Source organism: Mercenaria mercenaria, chromosome 4 (genome assembly GCF_021730395.1).
Source record: "Mercenaria mercenaria strain notata chromosome 4, MADL_Memer_1, whole genome shotgun sequence".
In the NCBI taxonomy this organism is placed as follows: Eukaryota; Metazoa; Mollusca; class Bivalvia; order Venerida; family Veneridae; genus Mercenaria; species Mercenaria mercenaria.
The window spans coordinates 18,307,533-18,328,060 of NC_069364.1; the positions used below are offsets into that span (position 1 = coordinate 18,307,533).

Consider the following 20,528-nt stretch of genomic DNA (forward strand, 5'->3'; position numbering starts at 1 on the left):
TCTCACTCTGTCCCTCTGGTCAGATCGCTCAATGTGTCTGTACTAGTAGATGATGAATTTCGCGCACTGTGTGGCTGCGTTTGCTATATGTAAAGCGCCTTTAAACGTGTTTATCATGAAAAGGGCGCTATATGAATCTGGTATAATAATAATAATAATAATAGTAGGTGTTTAAAGGTTTCTCCATGTTTACTTCTAGTGGCCCCTAAACAAAGTTGTGCGAACACCTTATAATGGTGCTACGGACCCAGTTTGATGAAATTAAGCGGTTCGTGAGAAAACGTTGCTTAATGTTTATATATTTTTAGATCTAGCACCCCTAAAAGGAAAAGGGAACATGTGCGCCCTTCCCCTCCTGCCCTTTGAACGAAATTCGGAGAGAACCTTACATTAATGTTACAGACCATGTATTGCTGAAAATCCATCAGGCAGTTCATGAGAAAAAATCGATTAAAGGCTTTCATATTTTTAGCTTTAGTGGCCTCTAAAAGGGCCAAAACTCCTCCATTTGAACAGCTCGAGAGAGGACCTTATTATGACGCTACAGACGGACTAGCAGCGCATAAAAGGGGATAAACAATCCCATATGAATATCTTATAATGATGCTACATACCAAGATCTATCAAACATATCATGCGAAGAAGTTGTTTAAATACTTTTTTTTATTAGTTGCCTTGAATAAATTTGGGACAGTGTCTTAAAATGATGTCTCAGACCAAGTGTGATGAGAATCCATTCAGAACTCTTTTAGAAGTATTTCTATTTTAAGCTCTAGCAGCCCATAAAAAGCAAAATGGTCCCAAATAGATAAACTTTGGGGAAGACATAGTTACAAAACTACAGACCAACAGAAGTTGTTTACAGCTGTTTTTTTAATTTAGCTCTAGTGGCCAAGCACACCCATTTGAACAAACTTGAGAGATTAACTGACAAAGCTTGATGAAGATCCATCAAGCGGTTCATAAGATAGTCTTTTAAATGTTTTTTTCTCTCTCTAGTTTTTCCTCCAGTGGCCCCTAAAAGGGACCAAACGCCTCCATTGAACTTGAGAGAGGAACTTATAAATGATGCTACATACCAAGTTTGATGAAGAGCCATCCGGCGGTTCATGAGCAGTCGTTTAAATATATTTTATTTTTTTTTTAGCTCTAACATACCCTATAAGAGGCTAAGCATCCCCATTTTAATAAATTTGGGAGAGGATCTTATAATGATGCTACATTACAAATTTGATGAAGATACATCGGTTCATCAGAGGTATTTTTGTTTTTAGCTCTACCGGCCCTGATAAGGGACCAAGTTCCCCATCCCCGCCATTTTGAATCAAAATGGAAGAGGACTTTATGATAATTTGGGCTAATTCTAACTTATAGTTGCAGAGAGGATGTTTAAGTTAACATGTTGACATCGGACGCCGGACTATCCACCTATACTTAAACTTGGGAGAAGACCTTATAATGATTCTATAGACCAAGATTGGTGAAGATTCAGGAGAAGTCTTTCAAAGGCATTTCTATTTTAGCTTTAGTGGCCCCTACAATGGGCCAAGTGCCCCCATTTGAACAAAATAGTACCTTATAATGATACTACAGGCCAAGTTTGATGAAGATCCTTTAGGCGGTTCATGAGAAGTTTTAATTTTAGCTCCAGCGGCCACGTAAAGGAGCCAAGTGCTCCATTTGAACAAATATGGGAGAGGACCTTCTATTGATGTTACAGGCCAAGTCTGATGAAGATCCTTCCAGTGGTTTATGAGAAGAAGTCGTTTAATGGTATTTCTAATTTTTGCTCTAGCGGCACAAAAAGGGCCTATTTGAACAAATTTGGGAGAGGACCTTATAATGATGCTGCAGACCAAGTTTAATGAATATCTGTGAAGCGGTTCATTAGAAGAATTCTTTAAAGTTTTTTCTATCGTAGCTCTTGCGACCCCTGAAAGGGGCAAATCTGAACCATTTGAAGAAACTTGATAGGGGTCCATGCCCGGATGCTTTTTGACCAAGTTTGGTGTAATTCTTACCTGTAGTTTCAGAGGAGAAGATTTTTAAGTAAAAATGTTGATGTAGGACGATGGACGCCGGACCAACCACCTATACTAATAGCTGACTCTGAACTAAGTCCAGGTGAGCTAAAAATGCCGAAATAGAGTTATGGAACCTGTGGCATACAGGTCAGCTCATCACAAGTGTCAATCCATTCCCAGTAATGGGTACTGAGATACCAGTTAATGTGTAAATGAGGTAGATCATTATCAATATTTTTCTATGATTTTTTTTTCGACCTCAGGTGCCCCATTTTTGAATTTGACATAGATTTAATAACGGAATATTATGACAAAGTTTTATAAAGATCATGCAGAAAATGTGACCTCTAGAGAGTTTTTTCCAATAATTTGACCTAGTGACGTAAGTTTAAAAGGCTTGGCCTAAATTTCATACAGACATTCTAATAATGTTTTGTGAAAATAAGGTAGAAAATGTGGCCTCCAGTGTTAACAAGGTTTCTTATGCTTTGACCTAGTGACCTAGTTTATGATTCCAGGTAACCAAGTTTTGAACTTTTGAACTTGACCTATTTTTCATGGAGACAAACATTCTGACAACTTTTTTATGAAAAGCAAATGGAAAATGTGATCTTTCTAGTGTTCATAACGTTTTTGTGATTTGACCTAGTGACCTCATGTTAACCAGTTTTGAACTTAACCTAAAGCTGATAGAGACAAACATTCTGACAATTTTTATGAAGATCGAATGGAAAATATGGCCTCTACAATATTAACAAGGTTGTTCTATGAACTGACCTAGTGACCTAGTTTTTGCATCAGGTTCTCCAATTTTAAACTTATTCTGTATTTCATTGGGACAAACATTCTGATAAATATCTATTATGATCAAGTAGACAATGTGGCCTCTAGAGCGTTAACAACGTCTTTCTATAATTTGACCTAGTGACCTTATTAAACAACTCAGGTAACCCAGTTTCAAAGTTGACTCAGACTTCATAGAAAAACTCTGTGCCAAACATTTATGAAAATGAAGTTAGAAAATGTAGCCTCCGAATGTTATCAAGATTTTCTATTGACCTTGTGACCTAGATTTTGATCTAAGATGACCCGGAAACGAACTCGTGCGAGGTTTTATTGAGAGTACATTCTGACCATGTTTCATTACGATCTGGCCAAAATTGTGACTTCTAGTGTAAACAGTAAAAATCTCGATGACGGACGACGCACGATAGACGCCGGATGACCTTTGACCAACTGACCCCAAAAGCAATAGGGGTCATCTACTGACCACGGGCAATCATACTGTGCAGTTTGACGTCTGTATGCTTTAGTGTTCTCCAGTTTACCATCGGAAACCTTTTTCAGTCTAAACCTTGACATTTGCATTTGACCTATTGATCCCAAAAACAATACTGACCACAGCAATCATCCTGGGAAGTTTGACGACTGTTGGCTAAAGCGTTCTCCATTTATCCATCTGAAACCGTTTGGAGTTTCAAAGTTACTGCGACCTTGACCTTTGACCAACATAGGGATCGTCTACTGACCACAGGCAACCATCCTATCAAATTTGACACTTGTAGGCATTAGCATTCTCCAGCTGCCGATCGGAAACTGTTTTCAGTGTCAAGGGCCTTGACCTTTGACCTACTAATCCCAAAAACAACAGGGGTCATCTAATGACCACGGGCAATCATCGTATGAAATTTGACACCTGTAGGCCTTAGCGTTCTTTAGTTATCAATCGCAAACCGTTTTCAGTTTCAAGTTCACTGCGAACTTGACCTTTGCCCAACTGACCCCAAAATCAATAGAGTTCCTGTAATTACCGCAGGCAATTCTCCTGTAAGGTTTGATGCCTGTAGGCCGTAGTGTTCTTCAGTTATCAATCGGAAACGAAACGGACAGGTGGACGAACTTTCTAACGAACGGGCCTTTTTCCGGGTATTTCTTTTGTTATAAAATACCCAATAAGCTGCACAGAATAAATAGAATTTACCGTTATCTATTGTCCTAAGTACCAAACAAATGTTCTCTCGTTAGCTCAGACGGACGGACAGATAGACGGTAAGACTATTATATGCCGCCCCAATGGAGGAGCATAAAAAATGCTCATTAGACAAGGGGCACAATTTTGTAACAAGAGGACCATGATGGTCCTGAATCGCTCACCTATCCCCACAAGACCCAGTGTTGAACTGAGTATGACGTCGTTATTTCTATTATTTGACATAGTGACCTAGTTTTTGAGCACATGTGACCTAGATATCATCAAGATAAAAAATTCTGACCAATTTTCATGAAGATCCATTGAAAAATATGGCCTCTAGAGAGGTCACAAGCTTTTTCTATTATTTGACTAATGACCTAGTTTTTGAAGGCACGTGACCCACTTTTAAACTTGACCTAGATATCATCAAGGTGAACATTCTCACCAATTTTCAAGAAGATCTCATGAAAAATGGCCTCTAGAGAGGTCACAAGGTTTTTCTATTTTCGACCTACTGACCTAGTTTTTGACCGCACATGACCCAGTTACGAACCTGACCTAGATATCATCAGCTGAATATTCTCACCAGTTTTCATGAAGATCCATTGAGAAATATGGCCTCTAGAGAGGTCACAAGGTTTTTCTATTTTTAGACCTACTGACCTAGTTTTTGACCCCACGTGACCCAGTTTCGAACCTGACCTAGATATCATCAAGGTGAACATTCTGACCAATATTCATGAAGATCTCATGAAAAATATGGCCTCTAGAGAGGTCACAAGGTTTTTCTATTTTTAGATCTACTGACCTAGTTTTTAACCCCACGTGACCCAGTTTCGAACTTGATCTAGATATCATCAAGGTAAACATTCTGACCAATTTTCCTGAAGATCCATTGAAAAATATGGCCTCTAGAGAGGTCACAAGGTTTTTCTATTTTTAGACCTACTGACCTAGTTTTTGACCGCACGTGACCCAGTTTCGAACTTGACCTAGATATCATCAAGGTGAACATTCTGACCAATTTTCATGAAGATCCATTGAGAAATATGGCCTCTAGAGAGGTCACAAGGTTTTTCTATTTTTAGACCTACTGACCTAGTTTTTGATCCAACATGACCCAGTATTGAACTTGACCTAGATATCATTAAGGTGAACATTCTGACCAACATTCATGAAGATCTCATGAAAATATGGCCTCTAGAGAGGTCACAAGGTTTTCCTATTTTAGATCTACTGACCTAGTTTTTACCCCCACGTGACCCAGTTTCGAACTTGACCTAGATATCATCAAGGTGAACATTCTGACCAATTTTCATTAAGATCCATTGAGAAATATGGCCTCTAGAGAGGTCAAAAGGTTTTTCTATTTTTAGACCTAATGACCTAGTTTTTGACCCCACCTGACCCAGTTTCGAACTTGACCTAGATATCATCAAGGTGAACATTCTAAACAATATTCATGAAGATCTCATGAAAAATATGGCCTCTAGAGAGGTCACAAGGTTTTTCTATTTTTAGACCTACTGACCTAGTTTTTGACCCCACGTGACCCAGTTTCGAACTTGACCTAGATATCATCAAGGTGAACATTCTGACCAATTTTCATGAAGATCTTGTGAAATATATGGCCTCTAGAGAAGTCACAAGGTTTTTCTATTTTTAGACCTACTGACCTAGTTTTTGATGGCACGTAACCCAGTTTCGAACTTGACCTAGATATCATCAAGGTGAACATTCTGACCAACTTTCATAAAGATCCCATGAAAAATGTGACCTCTAGAGTGGTCACAAGCAAAAGTTTACGGACGGACGGACGCACGCACGCACGCACGCACGGACGGACGGACGACGGACGACGGACGCCGCGCGATCACAAAAGCTCACCTTGTCACTTTGTGACAGGTGAGCTAAAAATGCAAAACAGAGTTATGGAACCTAAGCAATGCATGTCAGCTCATTACTGTGTGTTAAGTTTCAATCTATTCTCATCAGTGGGTACTGAGTAACCAGCTAAAAAACAAAAACTTAACAAAATCGGGACAACACCAATGACGCCACTGAAAGGATGAGTGCAATAGCTCTACCTCTTCGGATTGTTGGGCTAAAAATTAAGACAAGAGGTCCAAAATGGCCTAAGTCGCTCACTTAAAGAAAACCTTAACTATCTGATTTTACTTCTAACTGCGTTTGGTGAAAATCCTTTGAGCTGTTCATTTAAAAAAAGTTATTTAAAGGTTTTTTTTCTATATTTTGCTGTCACACACTAAAAACGCATAATCATCAGAAGAAATCATTTAAAGGTATTTCTATTTTGACTCTAGTGGCCCCTAACATGTCCCAAGTGCCCAAATTTGAACAAGTTCGGCATAATACCTCATAAATATGTTACAGACCAAGTCTGATGAAGATCCACCAAGCGGTTCATGAGAAGAAGTCATGTAAAGGCATTTCTATTTTTAAATCTAGCGACTCATAAAAGGGGTCAAGCACCCCACAATTGAAAAAAAACTGTTTTGGAGAGGACCTTATAATGATGCTGCGGATCAAGTTTGATAAAGATCCATTCAGTGGTTCATGAGAAGTAGTCGTTAAAAGATATTTTTATTTTTAGCCTTAGCGGCCCCTAAAAGTTGCCAACTACCACATGTAAATAAAGTTGACAGAGGCCTTTTTAATGATCCTAAGACCAAGTTTGCTAAAAAACAATCCAGCCTTTAATGAGAAGAAATCGTTTAAAGGTATTTCCAATTTCAGCTCCAGAGGCCCCTAAAATCAAATTGGGAGAGGATGGCATAATGATTCTACAGGCCAAGATTGATGATCCATTAAGTGGTACGTGAGTTTTTATAGGCATTTCTATTTCTAGCTCTAGTGGCCCCAAAAAGTGGCCAAGTGCACCCAGGACTCTAAATATCAGGACTCTAGATTATATACTTTTAGAGATAAGTACAACACAAAATTAGGGAAGAAGCATTACAAACATACACACAAGCACAAAAACAGAGACACTCATATACTGATGGACAGACAAGGGTGTAAAATTATTTTTTGAACCATCCTACAAGTTTTCAACGCAATATATGTAACGGGTTTTGTGAAATTGTCATTTTTGTGAATTTTCAATGGCTTTAAAAAAATCTTTAAAATGCTAATTTCTTCAAGGTCAAGGTTGCTAGAGGTCCAGGTCTCACCATGGGTACGAAAAATGACTTAATCATTCTACAAGGTTTCAAAGCAATATATATAACAGTTTTTGAAAAATTTTCATTTTTGTGAATTTTCAAAGGCATCAAAAATTCTAAACAAGAGCACCACAATCGGAGCAATATACGCCCGAAGGTATGACCTTTGACCCCTAAGTATGACCTTGACCTTGTAGCTAGCCATCCAGAACATCCGCTCTGCACATCGTCTTGATGTGGTGAACATTTGTGTCAAGTTTCTTTAAAATCCTTCAAGGGTTTCAAGAGTTTCAGAGCGATGACCTTTGACCCCTAAGTGTGACCTTGAAGCGAGCCATCCAGAACATGCGCTCTGCACGTCGTCTCGATGTGGTGAACATTTGTGTCAAGTTTCTTTGAAATCCTTCAAGGGGGTCAAGAATTACAGAGCGGATACGAAACACACTCATATGACCTTTGACCCCTACGTGTGACCTTGATCTTGAAGCGTGCCATCCAGAACATGCGCTCCTCACGTCGTCCTGATGTGGTGAACAATTGTGTCAAGTTCCTTTGAAATCATTCAAGGGGTTCAAGAGTTACAGAGCGGACACGAAATTGCTAACGGACAGACGGACACTGGGGTATAACATAATACGTCCCTTCGGGCCTATAATATGTTTTCTCCAAGGTCACGGTCACTAGGGGCCCAGGACTCACCATGGGGGTGTAAAATTAGTTTCTTAATCCGCCTACAAGGTTTAAAAGAGTAACAGTTTTTTTAGTTATTCCCAATTGTTGACGCCATCGCTGGACGTAACTTCCACTAAAGCTTTTTTTCATTTTAGACCTAGCGGCCCCTACAATGGGCCGAATGCCCCCATTTGAACAAATTTGGGAAAGGACATTCATGATAATGATGCTACAAGCCATTTAAATGTATTTTTAATTTTAGCTCTTGTGGTCCCTAAAAGGGGCCAACTGCCCCCATTTGAACAGAATTTGGAGTGGACCTTTTAATGATGCTACAGACCAACTTGATGAAGATCCATCTAGCTGTTCATGAGAAGCCATTTAAGAGTATTTCTAATTTTAGCTCTAGCGGCCCTTAAAAGGGGCCAAGTGCCTCCTTTTGAATAAAACTGGAAGACGACCTTATAATGATGTTACAGACCATGTTTTATGACGATGAATCGATCAGTTCATGAAAAGAAGTTTTTTTAATTTAATTTTAATTTCTATTTTTAACTCTAGTGGCCCCAAAAAGTGACCAAGTGCCCTTATTTGAACAAATCTAGGAGAGGACCATATAATGATGATACAGACCAAGTCTGATGAAGATCCATCTAGCGATTCCTGAGAAGAACCCATTTAAAGGTATTTCTAAATTAGCTCTAGCGGCCTTTAAAAGGGGACAAGTGCATACATTTGAACAAAATCGGGAGAGGGACTTATAATGATGCTACAGACCAAGTTTGATGAAGACACATCCAGCAGTCCATGAAAAGAAGTTCTTTAAAGGTTTTTTGTATTATTAGCTCAGGTGGCCCCTAAAAGGGGCCAAGGTGAATCATTTGAACAAACTTGATTGAGGTCCATGCCAGGATGCTACTGACAAAGTTTGGTGTAATTCTGAATAGCAGTTTCAGAACAGATGTTCGAGTAAAATTGTTGACGCAGCATATAGACTATCCACCTATACTAATAGCTCACCCTGAACAAAGTTCAGAACTGATGAGCTAAAAAGATCCTTATTTTTTGCCACTAAGTCTGATGAAATCCAACATGTAGTTCATGACAAGTCGTTTTAAAGGTTTTTCTATTTTAAGCTGCCTTAATTCAGGCCAAGTGCCCCCATTTCAACAAACTTACAGGATATTATGCTGATACTACACAAGTTTGATGATCTATCAAGCGGTTCAAGAGAAGCCGTTTAAAAAACTGTCTATTTTTACCACTAGCAGGCCATAAAGAAGCCAATCATCCCCTTTGAACTCGTGTAAGAGGATCTTATGAAGATGCTACAGACCAAGTTTGATTAAGACCCATCTGGCAGTTCACAAGAAGTTCTAATTTTAGCTCTAGCAGTCCCTACAAGAGGTCAATTTCCTCCATTTGAACAACACTAGGAAGGGACCTTATAATGATGCTACAGACCAGTTCAAGAGAAGAAGTCATTCAAAGGAGTTTTTTTCTATTCTCAGCTCTAGTGGCCCCTACAAACTTGACAAGAGGACCTTGCCAGGATGCTACTCACTACATTTGCTGTAATTCTGACCAGCAGTTTCAGAGATGATATTTATGTAAATAGTGGATGATGGACGCCAGACCATTAAGTGCTCCTTAACACAAATGGGCTTCGAGGAGAACTTTGATCAATACCCACCAATCTATTATAAGTCATGGCGTATTTCTTTTATAGTCAAACAATATAAATAAATATGATAATACAAACTTGTAAGCAACTATCGAGAGAGCACATTTCAACGACTCAAAACTACATAGGCATATCAAAAACAAACAATGCTAATTTTTAGAACTTTAATAAAGACAAAAAAGTCGAACAGCACTTCTTTATGCGAACTTTTACAAATTATAAACAGACTGACCATAAGACAAGAACATATGCATAATGACGAGTGTTATCTTTCCAGACATGACATCACTTATAGCATAATTATATCCACCATGTAACTGCAGTTTACATAAACTTCCCAGCATGAAATTAATATCATTAATAATAACATTATCAAAAACAATTTGAAAAAGAAAAACAACAAGTTTTAATCTGTCAACCCTATATTTTTCCATCATGGACACCTCCATGTTATGGAATAGTTTACTGCCAACAATAAGGGCGACAAGACTCTAATAAGTCATCAAAAACATCTAAAGTCGTTAACTTTATGATCAAGAAAAAAACATTATATGCATATATATACAGAACTACAGAGTGTCTGTAGGAGAGGTGTACAGAGGAGACTGGTGCCCGCACTCCCTGTGGCTGCGCCGTTATATGTTACCATGTTACTTCTTAACAACGCAATAATAAATTTTCTTATTACCTTGTGTTGGGGCTGTGAAGCTCCTAGTCAAATACTTTTTGTGATACATGTGGCACAAACTTTTAAGTCCTTAGTACATTACGTTTGACTAAGTCAAGGGCCATAACTCTGGTCTTTTGAAGTTGAGTACAAAAAATCTAAAACAAAACTCCAGGTGAACCCTAAGTCAAATCCTCTCTCGATACATGCGTCAAAAACTTTCAAGCCCTTTAACTGTAGTTTTATTAAGTCAAGGGTCATAACTCTGGTCTGGCTGAGTAAAACCATAAACAAGATCTAAGGTGCACAACTACACATTGTTGAAAAACAACCTTATATTCATTCATGACTCCAGGTCAAATACTTGACAACTTTTAGCCCCAATGTGCATATATTTGACTATGTCAAGGGCTGTAACTCTGATCTTACTGAGTGAAATCCCAGAAAAAAACCCAGATGCACAATTTTACATGCTTTTAACAATCCTTCAAAGTAACATGATAAAAGGTCAAATACTTTTTGAGGTATGCACAACACAAATCTGGGCATACACCTGGACAGACGGACAGACAAAGGTAAACTTTAAGCACTCTGCATTCCAAAGTTTTGGGGCCCACATAAACATTAATTTTGTGTGTTTGTTAGAACAACTTCACACTCTAACTACACAATAATATTTTCCAGTTTAAACAGATACTTTTTGCATGATAAAAACATCAAAAGAATACATTTAAAAAATACTTTCGTAATTACAGAAGAAAATGTAATTAAATGATTACATGTATTATGCACACACAAAAATATACTTTGCTGTCAAATTAATATAACATATATGCACCAATATTTTTGTACATATTAACAATGGAATATTTTATTTCAAACAATTTACATTTTAACAGAAAATTAATGCCTTATTGGACAAGAGACCAACTTTTTAAGTCATTTGGGTAAACCTTTTAATTCCCTTATCTCTAAATTAAAGTACAAATATAGACTATAAACAAAATAATTACAACTTCAGAACTGTCATAGCATAATTGAAATGAGTTAATTGATATTCTTTAATTGGATTCATTCATCAGTTTTTTGAATCAATAATTATGGAAGCTGTATTACCATGACATTGCTTGGAACAAGAACAGTGAAAGTTCAAATAAAATGAAACATCATTCACAGAGTTTTTCCCCACTGACATAACAGATAGTTAGCTTCTGCTAAGACTAAATACCAAATGGATTATTTCAGAAAAAGTTTTCAGACTGTTGGAGGTAAATCTATAATTCATACTGTGTCAATGAACTCATATTGTGTCAATGAACTAGCTTTTCTTTTGCGCAATAAAAATGAATGAAAATAAACAAAGAACGATCAGTTTTGCCTTGTTCTGCATTCCAACCAAGTGATTTCAAGGACAAAAATAGTCACACGATATCAAATATCACCGTCTGTGCGACAAGTCATGTTTATTTCATGATTTCACATTGTAAATATATTGTTTATCATGATATTCTAAATTCCAAATACAGGACCATTAGAAATAAGTTAACAAAGACCTAAAAATCTGATAAAATCCTAAGTATTTAAAAACTGATCTTGCAGGAATTAACTTCTCATTTCTCAACTTGTTTCTTATCAGTCTGTATTTATGATATATAGAATATAATTTACAAGTATATCATTTAAGCACAGAGCTCTATATAAATCAAGTAGCATTTCCTTATTAACTGTCAGAAAAAATACATTGAGGAAATAAAAATAAAAGCAAGTTATCACAATTTATTACATATATGATATACTACTGTAATTTTTTAAAGGTTCTAGCCCATACTTTTGGTTAGAGTTTTTCAACATTTTCATTTCCACCAAGTCTGGCATAGAATACATACACAGCACTGAAAAATGATACTGTGAGTGAAAATAAAGAGTTAAATATTGGGTTCACTCAAATCACCTGTTCACAATATATTTGGTTATTTATTAGGATACCTTGCAAATATCATGTATAAAAAAGTTTGTATTGTTGATCACATTTTTAAGTACTTATGAGATACTTTTTTCCCAGTAAATGTGCGAAAGAGTCGCTTTAATATTCATTGTGGACTAATTATCCTTGGTTTTTGTGGCTGTGTTAATCATTCAAATGAAATACAGGCGAGTAAGCAGATTTTCCATTTATATTTTTATTTTAAAGCAAATGTCTGATCAAGTGGCCAAGAGCATCAGATAAAGAACTGTATTTGAAAAGTGGACAACCGCAATGTCATTAATGTTAATAACAGATGCAACAAATATATTTTACATAATTAGAAATAAACAATGACAGCACTATTCTGTAAAAATTCAATTTTGCAAAAAAATGAACAAGAAAAAAATGCACCAATACTAATTTCCCTTAAAATACCTCCGACAAAAACTAACTGACACATAATAATTACATAATTATATTCAAATGAAAAAAAAAAACAAAAACAACAAAATGCAAGAGGTTAATGTAAATTTACCCAAAGCACTTGCATACATAAAATATAGATTTCTCACTCTTGACAGAATAAACTGTCAGCTTGAAATATACATGCAAAATGTGTCATCTGCCCTAGTTTTTACTTATATATCTAACGTTTAACAATACAAGCAGAGTATATAGTCAATAACTCTTATTTACTTGCTTAATTGTACTTTTTTTATTTATTTTAACTTGAATGTGGAGAAAGCTTGAAGATTTTATGAATCACTCAAGTCCACTTTGTGAAATAACCAATTCTTGTGCCAAACAAGAAGGCATGTACTAGCTCCACAGCAGGGTTTAAACTCGCCATGTCCAGGTTGACCGACTGGCTGGTAAGTTATTCACTGCACCTATCCACACAATGCAGTGCTACCTGACAGACTTTTACTAGTTTGTACTAATTTATTTTAGCGCGCTTCTAATAAAGCTTGAAGCCAATCTGAACGATTGATTCTGCCTTTGCGACCAGTGTAGATCAATATCAGACTGCACATCATGATCTACACCGTTTGCTATTCAGTCAGTGTCTTTTTGATAAGCTTCCCTTTTAACCTTTAATGGTACTGTCCAAACTGGAAGATGGGCAAGTTCATTATAGAAATTTAGCAGGGTAAGGATTAATAGAACTGACAGGATGATTTTATAACAGACAAACAGAGTGCCCTCAGAGTTCCAGACCAGACTGCATAATCTTTGCAATGACTCACCAAAACATTACTCACTGGGTTTCCAATAGGGTTCCGGCATTCAATAATATGTTAGGATATTTTCTATCTAGACTTTCAGTTAATACTTTTTACTTTTTTTTCCAATAACTATCTTGACAATTTTTTTTTTAATTACATATGGAATTCTGACTGAAACAGTAATTAATACAAAATGTCATTATGTCATGTGAAACTAGAAATACTAAATGAAAGTGCACATGAAATAAACATGTATTTTGTCTCACACTCCTATTAAACTAACATTTGCCAAATAAAGTAAGCCTAAATTAAGCTATGAATTCAACAAGTCACATGTTCAAATGTTTATATTAACTGATTTCAAGTCCAGTCTAAATTTAACCCAAACGAAAACTTAAAATAGCAATGCCGACAAAAGACGGCATATCATATTTTGGTGTACGAACACAAAGAAATAGCTCAAGTTCAAAACATGGTATTATTTTGTACTTAAATGCAAGGCCAGCATGGAAATAGTGTCTGACTAAGTCCATTAGTGGCAGAGTGATAACTTTTGACTGTCCCGGTTTTGTTTAGAGAGATAACAACTATAAAAAATATCAAATTAATCACTAAGCCATCTAAATAACCTGAATGAGTAAAAGTGCATATTTAACTGCACAAATATTTTCAATGTCTAAATAAAACGTTTTGTATGTCAGCTATTCAATTACATATTCTAAATGTCAAAAGAAATGATCAAAAGCTGGTTTTGAAAAGCGTTTTTCAAAAAACTGTGACACGGCATTGCTCAATCGCATACTGCGAACAGTACATGTATAAAAAGATAACTGTATTCCATATCCAGAAATAAACTCTCCTATCCCAACCTAATAAATAATTTGCTTTTGGCCTAAAAGCAAAACTTGATCTTCAAACAAGAACTTTTTTTTTTGCAATGGCCTTGTACAAGTTTGACACCTGTACAAAAATGTAACTGGTAAACAGTTGTCAAGTTCAAGGCCAGATGATAACATTTAGCTGTAAACATGCCAAGTTACAGCTATATTTTTGTCTCCTCAGCATTTTGGGAAGCTTTTCAACAAGCTAATATAAAAAAAACAACATTGCAGCAGACAAATTTAGTTGTAAATATAAATATTTATGAGAATTTGATACCTAAATTCATCAATATATTTAGACATCCAGCCAGAATTCAGAAACAGGAAAAATAGGTTTAACTTAAACTGGTAATAAATACCTTTCAAAAGCAGAGAAAAAAAACTACATAATTTATTATTCTAAATCCATAAAATTAATGTCAAATATCTCGGCAAGGACTAGAAAAAAAAACAGTTGGTTTGTCGTGCAATGTCACTGAACGTCACCTATCATGACAGCTGCAGGAACATTTTATCCTTGTCTTGTAAGGGTAATATCATAAATGTACCTATATTGCGACATAAATTCACACCAATACTTATCTGTGTTAAAACTTAGCTAGCGAAATAACACTCCCGATATTGATTCTACTGTCCTTGAACTAGATATTTTGTCCGGTTTGAGGATACAAAAACACTTGTTATCACTTCATTGACAAGGACCTATATTCACAGGCATCACACTATTAAGATTTTCTCTTTTTTTCTTTTAAAATTCATTTTACATCCGTTTTCATGATTTAGGTTACATTTTCACTGTACAGTAAAATGGAATATACATGTAGTGATCATCCACATATTTTTATAAAGAAATTCTTAATCATATGTAAAATTTGTAAAAAAAATGTCAAGATTTAACTAAGAAGCTTTTAAATATGGACCCACTCTTGAACAATTTTGTTAACACCTGTTTTTTCTAGTAATAATGCTGTGCATAAGCAGAGAGGGTATCTTGGATTTCTTGATCAAGTAGCAATTTCCTCTCATAATACAGTGGTGGGGACAATGTTTATAATGGTATCGAGACAATTTGTGAATACACTCAGGGAACTAATATGTAAACTATGTACTGGTTTTCAGACACTCTAGCTACTACTGACTGGATAGTCCAATTAGTTGATTGTGTCAAAGAACATATTCGAAAGTCAATGTGTTATTTCTTTCATCTTGGTTTTTTTCTTATTCCAAATTCAAACAACTTTTCCATTTAATTTTCTATCCATCATGTTTCAGTAATAACGCACCTAGGAAAGCATGCTGATTAAAACAAGAGCTGTCTCCATAGGATGACATATGCCCCTGATGGCACTTTGAATGAGTAGTTATGGCCGATGTTAAGAGTTTAGGACCTTTGACCTATGGAGCTGGGTCTTGCGCGCGACACGTCGTCTGACTGTGCCACACATTCATGCGTAGTTATTTTAAAATCCATGCATGAATGACAAAGATATGGACCGGACACGCCCATCAATGCACTATCATGAAAAATGACCTTTAACGTCTAAGTGTGACCTTGACCTTTGAGCTACGGACCTGGGTCTTGCGCGCGACACGTCGTCTTACTGTGGTACACATTCATGCCAAGTTATTTGAAAATCCATCCATGGTTGACAAAGATATGGACCGGACACGCCCATCAATGCACTATCCTTTAATGTCTAAGTGTGACCTTGACCTTTGAGCTACGGACCTGGGTCTTGCGCGCGACACGTCGTCTTACTGTGGTACACATTCATGCCAAGTTATTTGAAAATCCATCCATCGATGACAAAGATATGGACCGGACACGCCCATCAATGCACTATCCTTTAATGTCTAAGTGTGACCTTGACCTTTGAGCTACGGACCTGGGTCTTGCGCGCGACACGTCGTCTTACTGTGGTACACATTCATGCAAAGTTATTTGAAAATCCATCCATCGATAACAAAGATATGGACCGGACACGCCCATCAATGCACTGTCCTTTAATGTCTAAGTGTGACCTTGACCTTTGAGCTACGGACCTGGGTCTTGCGCGCGACACGTCGTCTTACTGTGGTACACATTCATGCCAAGTTATTTGAAAATCCATCCATCGATGACAAAGATATGGACCGGACACGAAAATTGCGGACAGACTGACAGACTGACAGACCGACAGACGGTTCAAAAACTATATGCCTCCCTTCGGGGGCATAAAAAAACAGTTTCCAGCTGTTAATGACACAAGTGACAACCATTGCGTGGAATTAAATGGTTCTCATCATAAATATTGAATTTGTGTCACGATCAATAGAAGGTAAGTATACGTCTGAAGTGATCTGACAGTGTTTACTGTGGCCTATCAAAACAATGTAATACAATGCAATAAAAACAGAAATATACACTAAATTGTCATGCAGGGCCTCAAAATAGTGCACTGGTTTTATCCCATTCAAATCAGTAAATTTCGAAAAGCAAGTATAATTACTGCATCACAGGATGGATATCTTTAAAATATGAAATCAGATAGCAGGATTTCCTGCAGAAAAAAAAAAATTAACAACAGCTTATACTAGGCCTATTAAAGGCACAACTTTAACAACTCAGACTGACTACCTGTTCTGAAAGTGCAAATTTATTCTACCTTTAGGATTATAGTAGACTAGCCACTAGACTGGTAATAAGAACTTGTCTCAAAAATTGAACTTTTATTCTATGTAATACTAATAGTGACAAATGCCAGTCTATTTTAGAGATTTTCTCATGATACTGAATATAGACTGGCTGCATTCACGAAGTTAAAAGGATAATAAATCACAGTATAGGAGCTAGTCTAGGTTTACAATAATTTAAGTTGCCATACAACACTTTAAATGAAATTTTACTTGCTAAATTCTCGAAAAGCTTATACCTTTTAATATAAAGTATGTATATAAACGTATATTTTTTTGGACAGATGTTTTAAAACTCTAAACAGATAAAAAAAAACCTTATTACATAGCTTATGACAATACAAAGATACCAGCAAATAAAGGGAATAAATCTCTTAATTTTTTAACAAAGTTTACAGCTAAGGGCATGTGAACCCCCTATACCCCAAAATTCCACTGTTTAAGAAAAGTGTTGTCATCAGGACATAAGTTTTGTTTTATATTTGTCTATATACTTATAAAAACCTTTCAAGATTTTTGGACTGCTTCACTGCGACTCTTTGAGCTTCACAAAATGAAAAAACTATTAATTCTGTTTTAAAAACAAAACAAACTGACAGTAAACAAACTAGGTATTTCATTGACTGATATACTGCTGTATTGTTTAGATACCTACATTCAATGGAATTTATTTTATTTATAAGGAAGTAAACAACAAGAAGTTTCAATTACTTGAAGAGTCCATCTTAAACACTGCTAAATAACTTATCTATAATTAACTTTTCATCATGAACTACTAACATTATATTCTGTTATCAGACTGTGAGACCTACTCTTAAGTGTTTAGAATACAAGGAAACTTTGACATATAACACAACATGGAGTAGAATGAATTTACAGGATTACAGTTATAAAATACTATATTAATTCAATGCACCAAATTTGCAGAAATCTGCAATAATACATAACTTACAAAAGCATATAAAGCATAGTCAAATTTTAAAAAAAGTATGAACATCTATTGAAAGAAAAAGGGAGACCAAACTATTTTCAACCAATGGCATATGACAGTTAATGCAAAAATGATTCAACAAAACAAACTTCTGTACATCCTTGAATGAAATGTTCCCTTACGTAGTGATTTCCTTGAGACACTTCTCATTATCACATTTATTCTTCACTTATCAAACATATGGTCAGATATGGTCAAATATAGTTTAAAAGCAGTAAGGTTATGTAAAAAGCTGCACAGAAAATATCACTGCATATGTAGTTGCCCTATAAAGTAACTTAGTGGATATATATGCTATGCTTTAATTCCATATAGACATCTTCATGGCAAAGGTTTCGCAAAGAGGTCGAATGAAATGGTAGTCATACGCCTTGCAATACGGACATGGTATCATATGGCTGTACTCACTGAAGTATGGTAGACCACTTGCTACATCCACGACAGCACGTCGGCAATGCTTGCAGGAAAGACGTTTCTGACAGCAGGGCATTGCAGCAAAAATATCGTATGAATACATCGACCCCAACAGGAGGGAGCTGCCATCCCATTTACGTTTGCAAGCCACACAACGCACATCATTGCCTCCCTCTAGACAAGAAACGCAGACAGCGTTGATATACTGAAGGCGACCATCTGAAATGACTTGAAGTGCTTGATTGTCATAAGCCTGAGGTGACAAGAATAAAGTTCCATCTACTAATGGGTAACGATCGAAAACACACAACTCATTCTTGCACAATAGACAGCGGAGTGATGTGATTTTGTATGAACTCAAGTGGTTAAGAACGAATGAATGAACATCATCGTTTCCATTCAACGCATCATCCTCCATCTTTATATGATACGGATTCTGCTTGTGCTTTGGAAGAATGCTGAAGGCTGACAAATCACAGCGTTTTGCAAACATACCCATCAATGTCCCATTTAGTGGACTGTTATCAGGACTGGACACCGGCTCTGAAAAGTTGAACTTTGACTTGTTCACTGGTCGTATAACTACGGAATTCTGCGGAGACGGAGGCACTGGTGAATCAGAACCTGAGGTTACAGATGAGGCAGAATTTGGTGGACTACTTCCAGTACTGCTTATACTGTTAGCACGTAGACGTTCATCATTGCGGTTGTTTATGATAGTTATACTAGGGCTAGCCTTTCGTATATGAATAGCATTTCCATTTATAGCATCTGCGTTGTCAAATCTGCCGTTTGTGACAGCACCATTAATCTTCAAGTTAGCAATATTAGTGTTCGCATTTGTGTTATTATTACCAGATGGTCTTCTCTCACGCGGAACAACAGTGCCCGTATTCAGCTCTGGTTTGCTGGTAGGAGACTTTTTCTTATGTTTCTTTTTACCAGCTGCATTATCCACGACAAGCGGAGGTATATAATCCAAATCCTTTCTCAGATGCCCTTTACTACAGTTGCAATCGCATGCTTTGAATGCAAGGTCATATCCTTTCTTTGTCCACAAGTTTTGCAATCGTTGTTTCTCACTCCAACTACGTGCACGGCCGCACGAGCGCAGATAGGCCAGCACGCTTTCCTCGAACGATTCGAAACAACTTTTATGCATCCAGTTCCCTTCAGTACAAGCTTCATTGTTACAAACAACGCGAACTGCATCCATTACATTCTCGGTATCTATCATTTCCTCCTTAACTGGGCAAATTCCAGGAAAACTACATTTCTGCATACGCTGGACATTCTGGCCTTGCCGCGGAGCGTGGTTATCAAGATTTGCCTGCACGTTGTTGTTTGTGTCCGCCCTGGTCGCATTGCTGCGATTGTTCTTCGCATGCTTTTGGTGAGGCATGGTAGAAAATATCCACAAACAACAGTTCCAACCTTTCGAATAAGTTGTCACTGAAAATTTCACTAAATATAAGCCTTTTATATTGCATACATGCGTTGAATCCCGGCGAAATGTTTGTTATGTTTTGCTCATTCAATGACTGAACATATCGAGCTTTCTGATTGGATGTATTCTGGAGCAATGTCGTAATGTCAATTCTGATTGGTCAATGGATAACCCTGACCTTGAGGTCAGGAACTTTTATTATGATAATAAGCGCGAGCGGTGAAGTTGTTTACTACGATTTAAAGTAGGTCGATGGTGTAGAATTTGTTTATAATTTAAGGTAAATTTTTATTGATAACATGTACATTTTTAATGAGGATCCGTTACTTATATTAACAACGTAATAGATTAGAACACAAACTTGCAAAAGTGCAACCGGCCTAAATAATTCGGAGGCGCTCTAGGGGTGCACAATGAACTTTCAGAAAAAAAATATTTAGGATTATTATGGGGCTTGCATTTTGATAAATGTGATAAAATACATGTACGCCAAAAATACGTTTTAAACTAACTCACTTGTATGTGATTTATTGTGTCATAAATTCATTCTTGCGATATCTCTTTAAACTATTATTAATGGGCTTTCCAATTAATGCCAAAAAAAAAATGAAGCTTTTATTCAATCACCAAACCTTAATTGATTATATATAAAGATATTGATTTATGACTTCTTTATATATCGGGATATCGTACAGTACAATTAAACGTGACAATAAATATCATTTT

General features: G+C 36.5%; 1 protein-coding gene across 1 annotated transcript; it reads right to left on the reverse strand.

Annotated features, from left to right (window-relative positions):
• Nucleotides 1-9,687: 9,687 nt before the first annotated feature.
• LOC123551102 (headcase protein-like) lies at nt 9,688-19,889 on the reverse strand. Its single transcript, XM_045339804.2, has one exon. The coding sequence runs from the start codon at nt 19,755-19,757 to the stop codon at nt 18,243-18,245; it is 1,515 nt and encodes a 504-aa protein (XP_045195739.2). The 5' UTR covers nt 19,758-19,889; the 3' UTR covers nt 9,688-18,242.
• Nucleotides 19,890-20,528: the final 639 nt, after the last annotated feature.

What these genes read in the sequence shown, in the direction of transcription:
- LOC123551102 (XM_045339804.2), bottom strand. Translation starts at nt 19,757, where the DNA reads ATGCCTCACCAAAAGCATGCGAAGAACAATCGCAGCAATGCGACCAGG.